At 41.2% G+C, this 17,096-nt stretch overlaps 1 protein-coding gene across 3 annotated transcripts in view; it reads left to right on the plus strand.

Annotated features, from left to right (window-relative positions):
- Positions 1–4,106: 4,106 nt before the first annotated feature.
- Positions 4,107–17,096, plus strand: part of CXADR (CXADR Ig-like cell adhesion molecule) — a 37,979-nt gene continuing 24,989 nt past the window's right edge. For all 3 annotated transcript variants that reach the window (XM_040576112.1, XM_040576101.1, XM_040576090.1), the window contains exon 1: positions 4,107–4,249. In XM_040576112.1, coding sequence (XP_040432046.1) covers positions 4,171–4,249 — 79 coding nt within the window. In that variant the 5' untranslated portion in view covers positions 4,107–4,170. The remainder of the gene's footprint in view (positions 4,250–17,096) is intronic.

Genomic DNA, 17,096 nt, shown 5'->3' on the forward strand with positions numbered 1-17,096 from the left:
AAACTCTAGCTGCCATCAGTAGGGAACTGGTGGTGTTCCTTCTTACTTTCTGCCATTTAAGCATCCTAAGTGACACACAAGTGTAAGTAACCTAAGAGAAAATAATTGGAGGCAATTTATATTTCTAAACTTTAATATCACAGGGACGCAAAGGTGTAAATTGTTGCCCTCTTAGGACATCTTTTCCAGAAACAGTCTCTCCAAAAGCAGAGTATAGCAAGGTGTGAATTGTACCCTGATAACAACTGTCACTTGATTGAGGTGTTAAATTTCAAAGCTGTTATTTCAACTCTGAACAAGACAGTCTGTGAAAAACATTAACCCAAATTAAAGATAATTAAACCCCAGCTATTGTTGGCTATTTTTTCCTTTATTTCTTTTTATTTTTCCCAGTATGGGATTGTATTTAGTTATCATTATAAAAGGTAGCAATTTCACGAAAGCTTAATTGGAAACAGCCCAAGGTCATTAAAGAAAAAGGTGGACCTCAATCATCTGGTCTCCCAGTCAGCAATCCATCCACCCTGGTGTGGAAACTAAGGTCAGGAAGTGGGTGGTGATACCTAGCTAGATCAATCCCAGTTGGGAAGCTGGAATGCTGGGCACGTCCCACACTTAGGAATTTGACTTTGCTCCAGGCTCTGCCAGTTGGGACACAGCACAAGAGTGTGTACTCAAAGCATTATTGTGAAATACATAGCGCTCTGTTAATTTGCCATCTAAAATCCTTTGCTGTAATCTCCCCATGTTGATGAGACCTTAACGTAGCCTATATCTTGACTCTGGTAGCTATTTTCAGCATATCAGCCTGACTTGCCCAAGGCTGGTTTAACTAACGTTGATAATGGCAGCTAGAGCCAAAAAAATTGGCTGTATAGACTGCCTGCTCCTCGCAGCAGGGCACAAAGCATAGCATAAGCAGCGCTGAGGATTCTTCTGGAAAAAAAAATGGTTGTGTCAGGTGGACCTTTTCCTTCTGATAGCTCTGGATGTGGTTCCACAGCAGCTTAAACTGCTCTCAGCTGGGCTGCTCACAGTCCTGCCCTTCCCCAGCCTGCCACCCAGCCCCATTTTTGAGGCCAGCTGGCACTCAGGCAAATAAGGAAGAAAACAGTTCGTTGAGCTGAGGTGGCTGAAAACAAAAGGTACTCATCTTTGGCCAGCCTGGCTTCCTGAACTAACTTGGCTAGTGTCACAAGCCCCAGCGCTGTCGTGAAGCAGTACTGTGGTGTCAGGGAGAGGGCAGGGCTGCTGCACCTCTAATCTGAACTACCATCCTCCAGGTGGATTCACACCTAACAGCAGCAGCCTGAACAGAAACTGTCCCCTTCCACTCCCCTGGCCAAATGTTCCTGCTCCTTCCATTGTGTGGCTCTGGCCTGAATTATAATATAAATGATACAGTCTGTTGGTCAAGAAGAAAACTTGTCCCGGAAAAAAATGTGTCCACTGTCCACTCCCTTCTACAAGTAGAAATCTAAAACCAAAGTCCCAAGGGACTTTTTGCTCCTTCTCTTTATCTTTTTTTTTCCTTTTTTAATTTATTTTTATTTTATTTTATTTTTCCTCTTGGTTTTCTTGAGAAATACAGTTATCCACATTAGGAGCCATATAGTCCTATGGGCGGTTTTCCCTCAAGAATTGTGCTGTCTGACCACAGCAGCCCTTCCACTCATCAGGAGGAAACTGAAACATAGTCCTTGTTTTCCTTTCATGACAGGGTCACAATACCATGTGCTGTACATTTTCTTGATTTGTATAATAGAAACAGAGATAAGTCCCATGTCATTGATTCTGTATCACGTCTCTACGTCACTTCAGTTGATATTTATCCACTCTTCTCCGCAAAAAAATGAATTAATAATAAAAGCTATTTCACTTATACAGGAAGGTCAAGTAGATAAGGGTAGGTAAGGAAGTGTTCCGAAAGCAGGGAACAGAAATTACTCACAAACTGAGATTTGAATTGACGGATAGTTTATCCTCAACAAAAGTAGAGGGAAGTTACAAATCATTTTATTCAAGCTGTGAAAGATTTAGTTGTGGATATACTGACCTGTCCCACCTCAGCATTTGTAAGCTTCTTTTAAAATTACTTATGAATTGGTGATTTTTGTGTAAAAAGCTATTTAAAAAATTAAAAAAGATTTTATTTGTATTACTTCAGGATATCCATAAATTTAGACTGACACTAATGTATGGGTTGTCATACTGAGATTTTTCTTAACTTTAAAGGCATGAAATGCACGGTTGTACATTTGACTTAAATCTTAAGATTCGGGAGCACAAGACAGCATTCTCCATAAACAAAATGGTAAGCAATTATACATTTGCAAAACGTAGGTCTAGACTGTAGGTCTCTGCTCTAGTGGATATCTCTTCCCTGTAGAGCAGATTCTGTGTTCAGCTCGGGTCCTTTTTTTTGGGCTTGATCCAAAATGTCAGCATTAGTCGAAATCTGTTCAAAAAGTTTTGAACTTGACCTTTTCCTTTGTGAGTGGAATAGCTTTGGTCATTTTCACAGTTGTGTTTTCCCTCATATTGTTTAGTGTTCCAGGAAGTATAGGCCACTCAAAATTTACAGTGTCATATCCTCTAATAAATTTGGTAGCTTTATGCCCTATTACCCTGACTTTGGTCTGCAGTGAGGAAGCATGGACATTTTAGCTTTTTTTTTTTTTAATTATTATTATTTAAACAATGCGTTTTGATGTACTTTTAATTTGCTAGTGTAGGACAATTTTCAGGAGTGTGAACACAAGTGCATCAGTATTGCTTTTGATTTAAATGAGACCAGGAATAGGTCTGTCTAGGCTAGACAAAGTGTGGATTTCATGTCTCCTAAATGCAGTACAGTCTTTATTTTAATTACTAGCTAGGATTTATTTCACAGAAGGATGAGCATCTCCATTCTAATGATGAATCATTTTCTCTTTCTGTAATGATTGTGATTGCCTCATTATACTTTCCATGGTATATAATTTCTGTGTTGACACAAGTGGATATACAGCAAAAAACCTCACTCATCCAGTCAGCCTAGGATGCTCAAAACAGATTACCCTTTAAAGCACAAGTCTGTGGCACACATAAAACAACAGATGAAAACGAAATCTGAATATCCCCACTTTGAGGTCCCAGTCTCTTTCAATTAATATTACTTTAATGTTATTTTCTTTTCTGGATAGAGGGGAAAGACAATTCTGTTTTGTCATTAAATAAAATCCCCTGATTTAAAAGCCTATCCTTTATGTAGAGTCTCTAGCATTGTACTGGGGAAGTTTGTTTTTGAAAGGAGATCTAACAGGCACTATGAACTGTCATGCCCTTACAAGATGGAATAAGCAGTACTTAGCTGCACGTTCATGGAAATAGCAATGCATTTATCCCATTTATCAGAAAAAAAAATAATTAAAGATTGTGAGGTGGTAGGTAAAAGCTGCAGTTTTCTTTACAGCAGCCAACCATTTTGAAAGATGCTAGCTCACATTCACGCGTTCGTTACTCCAGCAGAAATGGAGACACCACTACCTGCATCACTAGGAATCCCTGACTGAATGAAAGGAGCAACACGTCCTTTATAGCTAAGCAGTCGGGAAAATACCCTAATGATTAGCTGCTCATTTGATCTAAAATTTACAACAAGGGGAAAAAGGACTTTGCTTTTTAAGCTCTCGCCTTCCCCACGCTCACAGAATATTAATGTATTTGGAGTTTATGTATTATGGGCATCAAAGAAAACGAACGGTAACACAATTCCTGTAAAGAATTATGTTGGAAACAAGCAATGTTTTGTGTTTGTGTAAATATTTTTATTATGGGCATAGCTTCTCAGCACGGACAGGGCAGCAGGCACATAAAAGGACACGCTACCAGCACGACTTACCCCTTCACGAGAGTAAGCCATAGCGGCAGAAACCCTCTTATGCCCTCTAACAGCATTGCTATTACAGTATATACACAAACTACTACATAGTAGTAGCTACTTATGCACAGTAAATGGTTATACCACTGCCAACAGCCGCCACCACCTCACACCTCGGCCGCCAGGGCCCGGAAGTGACGGGCGCTTCACCTGCTGGGCGGGGCGCGCGGGGCGGGGCGGTGCCCGCCCGCGGGGAGTCGCGGGGCCGGAGCCGTTGGTGGCGGTCGCCCGCCCGCTCGCGCCGCGCTATGGAGCCGCCGCTCGCGCCGTCGCTGCCGTCGTTGGCGGTGCTGCTGCTGCTGGCCCTCGCCCTGCTCGGCTCCGCCGGTGGGCGCCGGGACGGGACGGGACGGGGCGGGGCGGGCGGGCAGGCAGGCAGGCAGGTGGCGGGGAGGGGAAGGGAAGGGAAGGGAAGGGAAGGGAATGGAGGGGAAGGGAATGGAAGGGAAGGGCAGGGCAGGGCAGGGCATGGGCTCTGTTGGGCTGGGAGAAGGGGCAGTAGCCGTGGTCCTCGTGGCGGTGCCGGTGTCCCGGCTTCTCCCCCGTGGCTCCGGGGCGGTGGCCGAGGCTTGGAGCCCCGCGGCGGGCGGCGCCGGGCTTTGTTCGCCGCCAGCCGGCGGGGGGCTGCCGCGGTTCGGCTCCCTCCTCCTCCTCGCCGCGTGAAGGCGACCTGCGGGCTTCGTTTTTTCTTTTTTCTTTTCTAAATTTTAATTTTTGTCGCTCCTCTCCTTATTGTGTTCATCTTATTTATTTATTTATTTTTAATTAATCTTTAACGTGGTGGTGGTAGGGTGTGTGTGCGAGGCTGCCAGCAACGGCCGCAGCAGCTCGGGGCTGTGGAGGGAGCGAGCCCTGCCGGGGGAATGGGAGCGAAAAGAAGGGGTGCTTTTAATCAAATTTAATAAAAAAAATTCGAGAGAAATCAGCGCCTAACGCCTCCCCCGACCCTGCATCCAGCCGCGAAGTTGGTCTTGGCGTGGAAGGGGCTGGGTGGCTCGCAGAGCCCTCGCTGCCTAATTGTTCTGGATTCAGTGAGGGAGGTCAGAAGCTCTGGTGGAAAGTTGAGGGAATTCGAGGTGGGAAAAAGCCTCTGCATTACACATACCCGAATTCATTTCATTTTCTTACTGGGAGAGAACAAAGGGGTAGATGTTGTCAAACAACAGCAACAAAAGCATGCCTGGCCTGTTTGAAACAAAAAGTAGGCAAACGCTTGGCTTGGTTGCTGGCATGAACTCGGTTGAACCGCGTGCAATGTCAACGCTTCCTTCAAGTGACTTCGAAAAACATGTTGTGTTCCGCCTAATGGTGGCCCGAATTTATGTGAAACTGTGGAAGGTGACAGAACACCTGAGGAGGTTAAGGTTTACGGCAGAGCATGCATCAGCACTGGCAGGAGGACAGATTTTGTTTCCTGTTGAAATGCTAATGCTGTGTTGATGTCACGGGGGAAATTACTCATGGGATCAAAATTCTGCCTGTTTAACAGAATGATGGGCTCTAATCTCATGCGTAAAGGGATATCGGTAGTTCTGCATTAACTCACTTTCTTTAAGCAGAAGTTGTGCATGAACTATGAATTACAAGTATTTAGTGGCTGGATTAGTGATTAAGGTTTGTACTGAAACACTTCGTGTAACAAAAGCTGGGGAAAAAAGCTTGTCTCGAGCACAATTATTTTATATGCTGTAAATGAGCTGCATCTCTGCTAAGATATCAAATGTTACAATGCTATAAAACTAGAGATAATTATTATGATGAAACACAAAACCAGAACCAGATTTCACACCTCAGCTTTACTGAAGTGTTACAGGTGTCTTCAAACTTCACTGTGAAACTGGATGACTTCCTAAAGAAAGTCATAAATATTCATAGTGTGTTTTGATTAGGAATATTTTAGCGTGGTTATTGGGATGACTAGCCTGAAAGATGCACAGATTTCATAGTCCTCCGAAAGAAACAATTTAAAAAATTAGTTTATCATCGGAGTTGATCAGAGCTTCCTTGTTTTTTTTTCTCTATTAAATAGAATTAATATTTCTGTCAGTGGACCAGACACACATTGTTTCCTTTGAGGAAACAGAGAGCAGTAAGTTGCCTTTCTTTGTATGGACCAAAGTTAGAGGAAGCCATTTGTGTGCAGTTGTGTGAAAGCTGTTGGCAATGGAGCATGGTCTAGCTGCTCAAGTCCTTACTTGAGTTTGTGGGAGTGGAGTAATTTATCGTGGTACTTCAGGGCTCCTACTGAAAGTTGTGGTTTTTTTCCTCCTCCTCTCCTGTAAGTCTAACTTTCCTTGTTTCCACCTTGGTAAAAGTAGAAGATTCAAAATAACTGGTTTTGTATAAATCAGGAGGCTTATCTTGACTGTACAAAATAGACCCTCAGCAGGCAACCAGGCTGGGCTATTCTGTGTTGAAAGAGAGAAGTGTCTGGGTTTAAGCCGTCCCTGAACCCACCTCAGGGGTTTAATCTCTGTGCTAAGGTCAATTTCACAGTCATAAATAACCAAATTGGGAGCTTCCCCTTTCCCTTGCAGGAGGGAAGGAGTTCATCCTTGAACACTGGGATACAAGGGGAGAACCATCCTCTTCTACCCTATTGTTGTAACTAGCCTGCATTGATTCTAGCGACTGCCTCTGTGTTAGTTGGCTGTGCAACTGATAAATAACTCATGCTGGTTTCTCTTTGAGTTGGTGCTACTGCAATGTGACCACAGAACTGGTTGGTGTAGTGAAATTGAGTCTTCGGCTGCCTTGTGGTCATACAGTATGAGTTTGTATTTGGATCACTTTTTGTAATCATGAGACCTTTTCTAAAGCTATGTTGCTAATTCTTCTCTATCTAAAAATGCACTCCAAACACTGTGGTAAGTGAGACTTGATGGCCGTCTGCAAGGTCTGTTATGTGTTTTGGTTAAGTATGATTGGTCACTTCAAGTAGTTGGGGATTCCCAAAACGTGCAAACTCTCTTTAATCTAAATTAACATTGTGTAGCTGTCACCAACAAATCCTTTAGTAGGCTAATCAAAATGATATACTCTTCAGCTCCTGAATATTTTTTTAATGAGAAAATGTATATTAAACTGTTTTCCAAAGGGTAATGCAGAATTTTGGTTTAAGGAGGTGGTAATTTGTTACCACTGGCAGATCATTTTGTTAGGTCTTATGGTTATGCAACTGTTTTTGATGCATTCTAAGTCCGTCAGCATTTGGTGGCTGGTACACTTTGTCAAGTATGGGTAAGAAGGGACTTAAGCCTGTTCATGTTTTTATGCAGCACCAGGATCTTACAGAAGCTTCAACTAGGAGAAATTTGACTTTTGAATTTTGATACCACAGGATCATTCCCATCCTAGTATCTTTATTGCTAAGCTGCATATGTTTGGTCAGTTGAGGAATAATTCTAACAATTTGCAGGGTTCAAGTTCTTCTTAGCTTTTCATGTCAGTGGACAGTTAAATGATGTTCAGTTCTCCTTTCCTAGATTTCCCAAATCGTAATATTTTCAAGTCATATGAAAAACTTTAATCAGCAGTAGCTGAGGTTGTTGGGTTTAATTAGTTACTGTTGTGACATCAGCCTTGAGATTTGAATTACAATCATTTTGCTTTATCTAATCTTCTGTTTATCAGAAAGTATTTTATGCATTCAGTGTGCTGCTGCAAAAATGATTATAGCTTGTCACTTTGCTCTCCTTTGGCTGCCTCCCCTTGCTAGCTTCCCCTGCGTTGCATCAAGCATCAGCTGCCTGTCTTCACTTTTAGTGTTTGTCGCAGCATTCTCCAAAGCGGATTCCACTTCAGCAGTGGTAGTTTCATCTCTATATAAATGACTTCTTTTGGCTTCCATTGCTGTTTTCTTTCTTTTTTTTTTTTAAAAAAAAAGTTTCTTATGAGTACTTGTATGCTTTGCCTTTGATTCCATTCACGCTTCAAGAAGTTCCCTGTAACCTTGTAAGCATCTTTGGATCTGTCTTGCTATTGCAGTGTTTTAAAACTCATTTGCCACAGTGACCCAGGAGATGCATACGCAACAGGGAGTTTGTTTTTGGGGCCAGTATTGATTCATAGTACTGCCTAACTAATTTCATCATTTGTTGTTGCTTGCATGTGTTCATCAGCTTTTAATGTCAGGGACTCCCTTTTTGCTCATGTTGCAACTTCTGATTCATTTCATGAAGCTTTTAGATGCTGTGTGAAACATTAAATAAATTTCAACAGTTGTGTGTCTCAGCAGCTTGTAAGAATACCTCCCCTGCCAATTACAGCAATTTAGTCACTGCTGGCTAAATATACAGTTAGCTAGCTTATGCTGCCTTTTATTTAAATTCATCTTTTCACTAGTTTGCATCTGACAGGGAGTGGTTATTAAAAGAGCCACTTCAGCCTGTTGTCATGGGAGTAAGTGGCAGTGAAGCTATAGTTCTATGGAAACCCCTTTCAGTAGGAGCTTCATCATAGCAAACCCTCCGTTCTTGCTGGTAATTTTATTTACTGCACAACTGTCTTAGTTGTGTGGGTGAATGGTGAATGGGTCTGAACTGAGAATCCTTACAGTTTTCATTACCTTTTATTACCTTTTTTTTTTTTTAACCAGTTACGATTGCCTGATTTGGAACAAGAAGGAGTTGTGCCAACAATCTGTCCTGCTACAAGGCAGGAATGAGTACCAGGAAGATGGCAGAAGAAGATGAATTGTGTGTGATCAGTATTCTCCCACGTGAGAAAAATATGTAACCCTGGCCTGGGGAGCTTTTTTGGGGAGTTTGACTACATTACTAAGTCAGGCAATTGGTCAGTTGTATGGCTAGGTGTTACCTCAAGGATTATTTTTACAACCCGTTTCAGGTGGTAGCTGGCATTCTTCTGGCTCCATGGTGAGCCTCTTCAGGGAGGTCTAAAGTCAGAAAAACATGAAATTTTTGTAAGGTTTTGTAAGGTTGTACTGTTTACCTGTTCCTTTTCTGGATCCAACTCAATGGGATCGCTAGTCTTAGTTGTAAGCAAAGGATCAGCTGTAACCTCAAACCCGTGTGGGTGGAGTATATAAGTTTGTTTCTGGATGTCATGTGCTTGTTGAATCGGGTATTCTAAAACTGCAGTGTGATAGACAAGTGGGATCTGCAGCTCTGGTGGCTGTAGGCTGCAGCTAGTCCTGAGCTGTTCAGCAGTGACATGATTTCCTTTAGCTGCTTTTGAGAAGCATCTGAAGTGCTCAATGGTCACAAGTTTTGCAGTTCTGCTTGCTGCTACCTTTTTTTTTTTTTAATTTAGCACACAGAGTTGTATCTTTCATGCCCTGCAGCTAAAACCTACATTTGGCATGTTGAAAGATGATTAATCAACAAGAAATATTTGGTGTGTGTGTGTAGAAAGAAGGATGAAAATTTCTTAAATTCACAGCTGTTTTAACTAGCGTGGAGTGATATTGTATAGGTAGTTGAAATTTCATATATCTATAGATCCTGCATTTTCTGTTTTTTTCTTCTAGATGTATTAACCACTTAAGCTACGAGGAATGTTCCCTCTCAGTTAAGACCTATAAAATAATGAATATGTATACATATAATGACTCATTAACTTTCTGTCTATTTAAGGTGGATATTCTAGTTCTTTGAACATGTTCCTTTCTGGCTATTTCTTGCAGTGGGGAGGAGGGAGGCAAAAACAAGCAGTCACTTTAAAACACCACCACAACAAAGACAACTCACAAAGCAACAGCAACAAAAATATACTACTGAATAAAATAACTTTCAATCTTAATTTAAAACTTGCATGTGCTATGAAAAAACATGGCTCAGTAGCTCGGAAGACTCCAAACCCCTTTACTCAAGTGAAAGTAATATGGCTGCTCAGTTAAGTGCTTGATTGTACTTAAACTCCCTAATGCATTGACTGACAGATGTGCCTAATGCTTTCACACTGCAAAAGGGCTGCTTCATTCATCTTCCTTTTAAATGCCATCAAATTGGCAGGAAAAAAAAAGAATCATGTGACTTGATTGCTTAGTGGCTGTACAACCCTTCAGTATCAGTCGGGTAGCTGGAAAACATGTGACTTGCAGGGCTGAAAGCACAAACCAGCTGCTGCAGTTGGTGTGGACTGGTAGAGGAGAGGCAGGTTTTTGTATGGATAAGTAAGGAGTGTCAGGATTTGTTGTTTTTTTTCTTGTTTTGTCTTTGAAAAAAGTCTCTGTAAAGGTTGGACGCCATTTCTTTTTACTCTTCTAAATGGTATGTTGCGATGGTTCCTTAATGCATCTTAAGTGCAATGTGAAGGTACAGTTTCACGTTGCACCTAGGTGCATTAAAGATGTGGTGTGGTTACATCTGGTGTGACTGCACGTGTCCATCTAGGCTGTTGCTGCTTCAGTGACGGTTTTGGGTTCCTTCTTCCTCTCCTGCTGTCAGAGTCAGTGTTGTGCAGCTGATTGAATTCACTCAGCTGGTACAACAGAGGACTTACAGAGTGTGTTATTTTCTTACTGGATGAGTTCATTAAGTCAAGACACTCCGTGGCTGTGCAGTGTGGGGATGAGCCCTGCTGCTTACTCTGAGAGCTGGCAGCAGCCTGGCTGGTGTAGGTGTAACGCAAAATTTCTCTATGGGGTGGGGCTCCATGGCAGTGTAAGCAAACCCTTACTGAGGCTACAACAGCCCCTCAGCTTTTCTGTGTCCGGCTTTGTGCTACTGAAACTTGTGCTTTTTTTCATGAAGCCTTTTACTGGCATGAAGGGAGGTGACACTCAGAACTGAGGATGAGAAGGCAGGACCTCAGTAAGTCCGAAGTCGTCTGGTTGCCTTTTCCTAAATACTGCAGGTTGAGCAAAGTCGTACTTGACCATTTGAACGTGACCAAGCATTAAAACTCAGAATTCATAGTGGTCTTCTACAGATGTTGGGCTAAACAGTATTCCCATGCTTAAAATTAATCTTAATCCCAATTTTTATTATAGTAGCCCTTCCCTTTTTATGTGTGGCTGCCCCCCCACCCCATCCCCCAAGCATATCCTTTAGTTCAGTAATGAGATACAAACTCACCCGCTCCCAACTTGATAAGTACGTCCCTCTTAAGTAAGGTCATCTGCTGCTGTAGTTGCTAGGATACTTGGCTAATGACTTTGGGTTTAGCAACAAGAGTAGCTTCAAGAATGTGCTGAGCAAGTTAGGAGCACAAGGACAGTTGGAAAAGGAAAGGAACATGGGGTAGAATCAAATGGGATATCAAGGGAAGAAGTGAAACTTGAGGGAGATGAGTAAAAGATCAGTAAAGCTTTAGCCCATGCTTTTTAGATTTTCCTTGTTGCATAGCTATTCCAATTGATTTCAGTGAATTACGGTTGGGAATGAAATTAAGATCATGTTATGTATTTACAGGATTAGGGTTGTTTGTAGTTCTGTTTGAGTCTTAGAGCTTAAAAAAAATATTAGACTGTGAGAAAGAATAACTTCTAATGTTACTGTGCAGTATGCTTTAAACTGGAGCTTGAGTATGCAACTCTACATGAGCAACTTATTCATATGATCCTGCCACAGAACTCTTGTATTACAAGTAACGTCCAAACTGAAAGAGAATATTTTTGTCTTCAGAAAGGCAGTATGCTTAGCCTGTTTCATGTTGGTTTTAGTGCAGTTTTTCTTTTTTTCCATTGTGTAACTTGACAGAGGATTTGGGGATTCAGGTGAACTCAGGTAGAAATTCAGTAATTTAATGGTTATTGTTGAATTGATTTATTTTTGTCAGATTTCTTAGACTAGGCTAATGCAGGATTGTTTCAGTTTCTGTTCAAAGCAGATACCTTTAAGATGTTGTTTGTGGAATTCTGAAGCAGAATCAGTCTTTTTGAGATGTTCTGCAGAAATCGGGAGCTTTGGCTGGCAACACTCCTCCATTTCTGGAACTGGTCAGATTTCAGGTTCCGTGCTACTTAAAAACACATTTCTGTGAGTCTGGGGATTGGATAGTAAATAAGAAAATAAGGCTTATTCTTAATAGCAGAGTCCTCTTTAATGTGGAAGCAGATGAGAAGTCAGAAATAAGCAGGGAGAAAGTAAATCCATGTCACCCTGGTTATTTTGAGAGTAAGTGCAACTGGGAGACTTTGCCTGGCAAATGTGCCTCCGATAAGTGGTTCTCCCAACCCTGGCTGCTCAGATGAAGTAAAGTTTGGAAAGACAAACCCACTGTTTGGAGACCCAGCAGGGGTGTAGTCGATTGTCCAGGTGATAGAACTTTGCCGGGATCATTCTGACATGGATTTTTTCCCATGTTGTGCTTTAAGTGCTCCTGCTGTTTCATCAGCTTTCTCTTCGTAGTTTATGGCAGAAACTTCCTCTGTGCTGGTAAACTGCTTCAGTTTGTGTGCAGTGTGTCCTGAAAGCTTACCTAGACCAGATCTCTGGGAGTTTGATCACTCAGCTTCATCCTGCTACTGGGGAGGCAGCTGAGATGAAATGTGAAACAGAAAGGTTTAACATCGTGCCTCTACTAATGCTATCTTGAATTGAAGCTCTTTCAGAAATTGCTTTGTGGATTTATTTTCCTGAGCTACTATATTGAATCTGGGACTAAATAGGCTAGGAAGGAGGAAACAGTGTTTGGAGTGAAGACTGGAAGCCAAATCTCAACTTTTTCTAGGCTAGTGCTTTTATTTTGAGATGTTTACTTTCTCTGGCTCCATAAACTTTGGATCTTTTCTGCATAGTAGAAGGGCTTCAGTAAGTTGTGTGACTGGTTAGCTTGTGGAACGTTCACCTAGGAGATCAGAGATGCAGGTATGAACATCTGTTCGAATGTTGAGTCTGCTTTCTTCAGGGATTAACAAGTGTTCTGCATGGTGGACTTAGGCTAGTATAGGCAGGCAGGTTTTTATCTTCTCTCTAATCTTTTTTGATTGGGCCTTTTTGAGGTTTAAGTAAAGGCATAGTTTGTTAATGTTGATAATTTTAGAAATACCAGATTTAAGTGTTGGATGCTTTTGCTAAGATGGTGTGGTGGTGGGTTTTTTATTTTCTACTTACTATGAACTGAGTTTATTTTTGAAATCTGTACTGTAGCATTGTACAATAGCCATAGTTAGCATCAAGCACTGCTCTGTAGAACATATTAAATATTAACTTTCTAAAACTAGCTGGATAGTACTTCCTTTGTTAGAAAAGCTTTACAGTTTGCTTTTACCAACAGTTCATTGACTGCTTGCTTGTTTCTGTCCCTCCTTTCTTATTCCTCTTAGCTAAGATGAGGTTGCTGTGCTGGTTAAGTGATCTTCAGTGACTAGGAGTCTGACTAAAAATGTTAAGAAGATGTGTATTGAGCTACTAGGGATTTTGGATACTGTTCTGAAACATCTCATGAGAATCTGTGTACTGTGGCTGTAAAATAGAATTTTAGAGTTTTATTCTCACATCAGAATTCTCCAAATCTGTTGAATTTCCCTCCCAAAGGGAAGACAACTATTTCTGTGTGTCCTTCTATTAAATTGTAGGTTTTTTTCTTGCCATTGTTTCTGTAATGCTTACTAAGCTTAAAAAAGGCTCCTTAGTGGCCTTTCTTCTGTGTTGTTCTAAGTCATGTCTTCGGAAAAACAGTGAATTTGAGAAAATATATGTGACTAGAGCCGGTTGAAAAGTTGAATTGACTCTCTTCCCTTCATTCACTGCCCGCCCCCCCCCCAGTTGATCAGCCTGATTTTTCTGAATCCTGGTAAAACTTCCTCAGAAACTAAGGCAAGGTTAACCTTGTCTTAATATCTGTCAGACCTCATTATGACTAAGGGACATGATGTTCTCAGGATTTTGCCATGTGTTGAGGCTTGCCGGAAGTTCTAGGGTTTATGACGTGGAAAGATAGATGCAACGAATCTTCATAACACATCTGGCCCAAGTTCTTGAAAGTTTTGACTATAATGGGCTTCTACTCTTGCTGTTTGAGGCAAGATGCTGGGAAATTGTGAGAACCCAAACCTGAAGCTGGGCTTTGTGGCCCTTGAGGATCACACTGGTAAAACTAGGATTCAGTTTGCGTTGCAGTCAGTTATGATATCATGGGAAAAAACCCTAAGCAAGTTCTACAGCTTGTGGCCATGCTGGCTGTACTGATGTGACTTGGATGGTGGGTGCTGTAAAATCACTAAAATTAGTAATATCAAAATCACTAAAAATGAATAATATTAAATATTCTTTTCACTTTATTTTTGCTAAGGCAACTTTTACTCCAGTTATTCTGTTAGAAGCACCCTGCCTTGCAGAGATGTTCATTGGCATCACTTGAAGATACTGACTCTTTGTGGAGTCAGGAAGCAGAAGATTGTGAGATGGTGACTTCTGGGGATTTGTGCTATGAGGAAGGCTTACAATGTTTGTGTCAGACTGTGCCAGTAAGCAGTGGGAAACTCGCTCTGTTAGGTACTAGTTGGTAAGGACGTTGGTGTAAGTTGACATTCCAAGTTTTATGGTGTTTTATTTCAGAAATGCAGTTTTGTCAAAGTGGATGTGGGAAAAAGGGGCAGTTGGCAAATTTTGCTTTATATTATTAGAACTAACTTAAAATAAGAGACTCATTACAGTTGAGAGGCATATTCTGAAGTAAAATGAGTGGGGATTTGATTCTTGAGACTGAAGTCTGTCAAGCAGAAAGATTTGATCACAACTATGCAGACAAACATCACCTATAGACTATACTTGAAAGAAGAGTCTCTTAAGTGAATTTTGTAGCATGCATTTCTGATTGATACTTCTGAAGACCTCATTCTGTGAGGAAACCTTCATGCATTTACAGCCATTCCCTGTTTACGAGCTGCTATTGGCAAACCATAAAGTTTGCGGAGAGCCTGCTAGTACAGGTGAAGTACTGTGCAAATATGACTTTAAGTGCAGCAAGATGTGTGAACTCAGTTCTTATTCTATGGAGAAGCAGTCTGTGCTTCTTTGCAGTTGTGTTCTGTAGCAGTTGCTATTTCAGACATTGGTTTGAACCTGGTGGCAGTCCTGCTGTTATGCTGTAGCTTTGCTACTCCTGCCCTCTCTGTGTAGTTTTGTTGCCTTTGCCTTACCTTCTGTGCCAGCTGATGGTTTTTCTCACCTTGCCTCTTTAGAGAGGGATTGTGTTCAGTGGGCTATGCAACACTGCCATAAGATAGTGCTATCTGATTGTCGGAAATGTTCCGGTCAAGCTTAAATTTACACTTCAGTTTGTGTAAGCAAGTAGCCCCAAATTCCAGTGTATGCTGAACTCCTCACATTTTTAATCTAAAAAATATTTATCATTTCTGCATTTAGTATTTAATGAAAATTTGTCTTCTGTTACTTGTGTTGGAATGGAGAATGCACTGTTACATTTGTTGTGTTTTCTGTTTTGAAAACTCTCTTAAATGATACTAAAAATCAGTTTCCATGAAGTTTTATCACATATACCATTTTTCCTAGATTAAAAATTTAGTAATGTACTTTGCTAAACTGTGTTCCACCTGAGTGCTATTTAATGGTATGTCCAAATACTCATAAGGAACTACAGTTTCCTGAAAAATGGTATACTGTTTTGCACTCCTTTAGAAATAATGTGAAAAACTTGTTCAGTCAGTGACTTGCGGTAGGGTCAATTTCTCAGAGGTGGAATTAGTTAATTTTCATTGAGAACCTTAAATCTAAATGCTCAGAACCAAAATGTGTATTGACCTCTTACATTCCTCTGAAATTTTTATAAGGGATAATACTAACTAGATCAAGGAATGGTACTCGTCTCTTCTTACCCATTCACAAAGGCTCATTCTTCTGATTATCCCTACTGAATTTGAAATGTTTTTTCCTTGAAAAAGTATTTGGGAATGATATATGTGTGTTTGGAACAATTGCATTTCTATGTTGATAGTTTTCAGTGTTCTTTTTTTTTTTGAGAATCTGTTACACGCTCCTATTCTTCACAGTGATTTGTTAGCTATAATTAAAAATCAGACAAGTTCATGTTAGCACCTTTGAATAAATGGGTTAGCTAACTTGAGGAATCACCATCTTTCTGGTATGTTCAAAGAAGTCTGGAAAGTCTGAAACTTGATCCATAAAACTCCGCTAACCAAAACAATTTAGGTTAGAAATTAGGAGACGTTTCTTTTCAGAAAGAGTAGTCAGGCATTGGAATGGGTTGCCCAGGGAAGTGGTGGAGTCACAGTCCCTGGGGGTGTTCAAGGAAAGGTTGGACCTGGTGCATAGGGACATGGTTTAGTGGGTGACATTGGTAGTAGGGCAATGGTTGGACCAGATGATCTTGAAGGTTTTTCCAACCTTAATGATTCTATGAAATACAGATCTTTGCTCAGTCTGATAATGTCGTACTAGCACTTAAATGCCACAGATGATCCTCTTATGTTTTGAGGAGTACAGTAGGGGGGTGAACAGAAATTGAATCTTTGATTTGAATGGAAACTGGAGGAGGTGAGGCTTGGGGAAAGCTTGGAGACAATGCCATCCGATCACCGTGGGCATTAGCTTCGTATAGGTCTTTAATGCAGTTAACTGAATTGTTTGCATTGAGAGTGACCTAAATCATCTAACCTTCTGCTCCAAGCAGAGTCAACAGTGAGTACTTCAATCTTGCCTTATGTCAGCTGTCACTAAATCAACTGCCCTGACTTCCTTTTTGGTTCTTTACAGCTCATGTGCTAGTAGAAGCTTTTCTGGCCAATCCTGCAGCCAATTCACTCACAGGATCCTTCTCCACAAGCCTTTCTTCCTTCACTGCCAGCACTCCCACGTCCTTTTCCTTCGCCCCCAGTTCTGTGGTCAATTTTGACTTATTTCAGGTTGTCTCCGTTAATAGCATGAGTAGGTAATGGTAATAGTTTAAACAAACAACAACAAAAACACTACTAGTAGTAATAACGCAATGATAATAGTCCAAGAGTCATAGAAGGTAAGCAGTCTCTTAGCACACCTGCTCTGGCTAAACCTCCTTTGCCAGCGTATCTGGCAGCAGATGGGTGTCTCTTCTGCAGAAGGGGATCTCCAGCTAGTATTAACTGCTACTCCCTCCTAGTGCTAATGCTTGATTCAAGTCCAGCTGGCTCTGACATCTCCTTTGAACTAAGATGCCTGCTGCTTCTGCTTGTCAATCTAATATTGACCAAACAACGGACAGAGTGGAAATATAGCTTTATCTGCAAGTGTTCTTAGGATCACAGAAC

This window comes from Cygnus olor, chromosome 1 (assembly GCF_009769625.2).
Source record: "Cygnus olor isolate bCygOlo1 chromosome 1, bCygOlo1.pri.v2, whole genome shotgun sequence".
In the NCBI taxonomy this organism is placed as follows: domain Eukaryota; kingdom Metazoa; phylum Chordata; class Aves; order Anseriformes; family Anatidae; genus Cygnus; species Cygnus olor.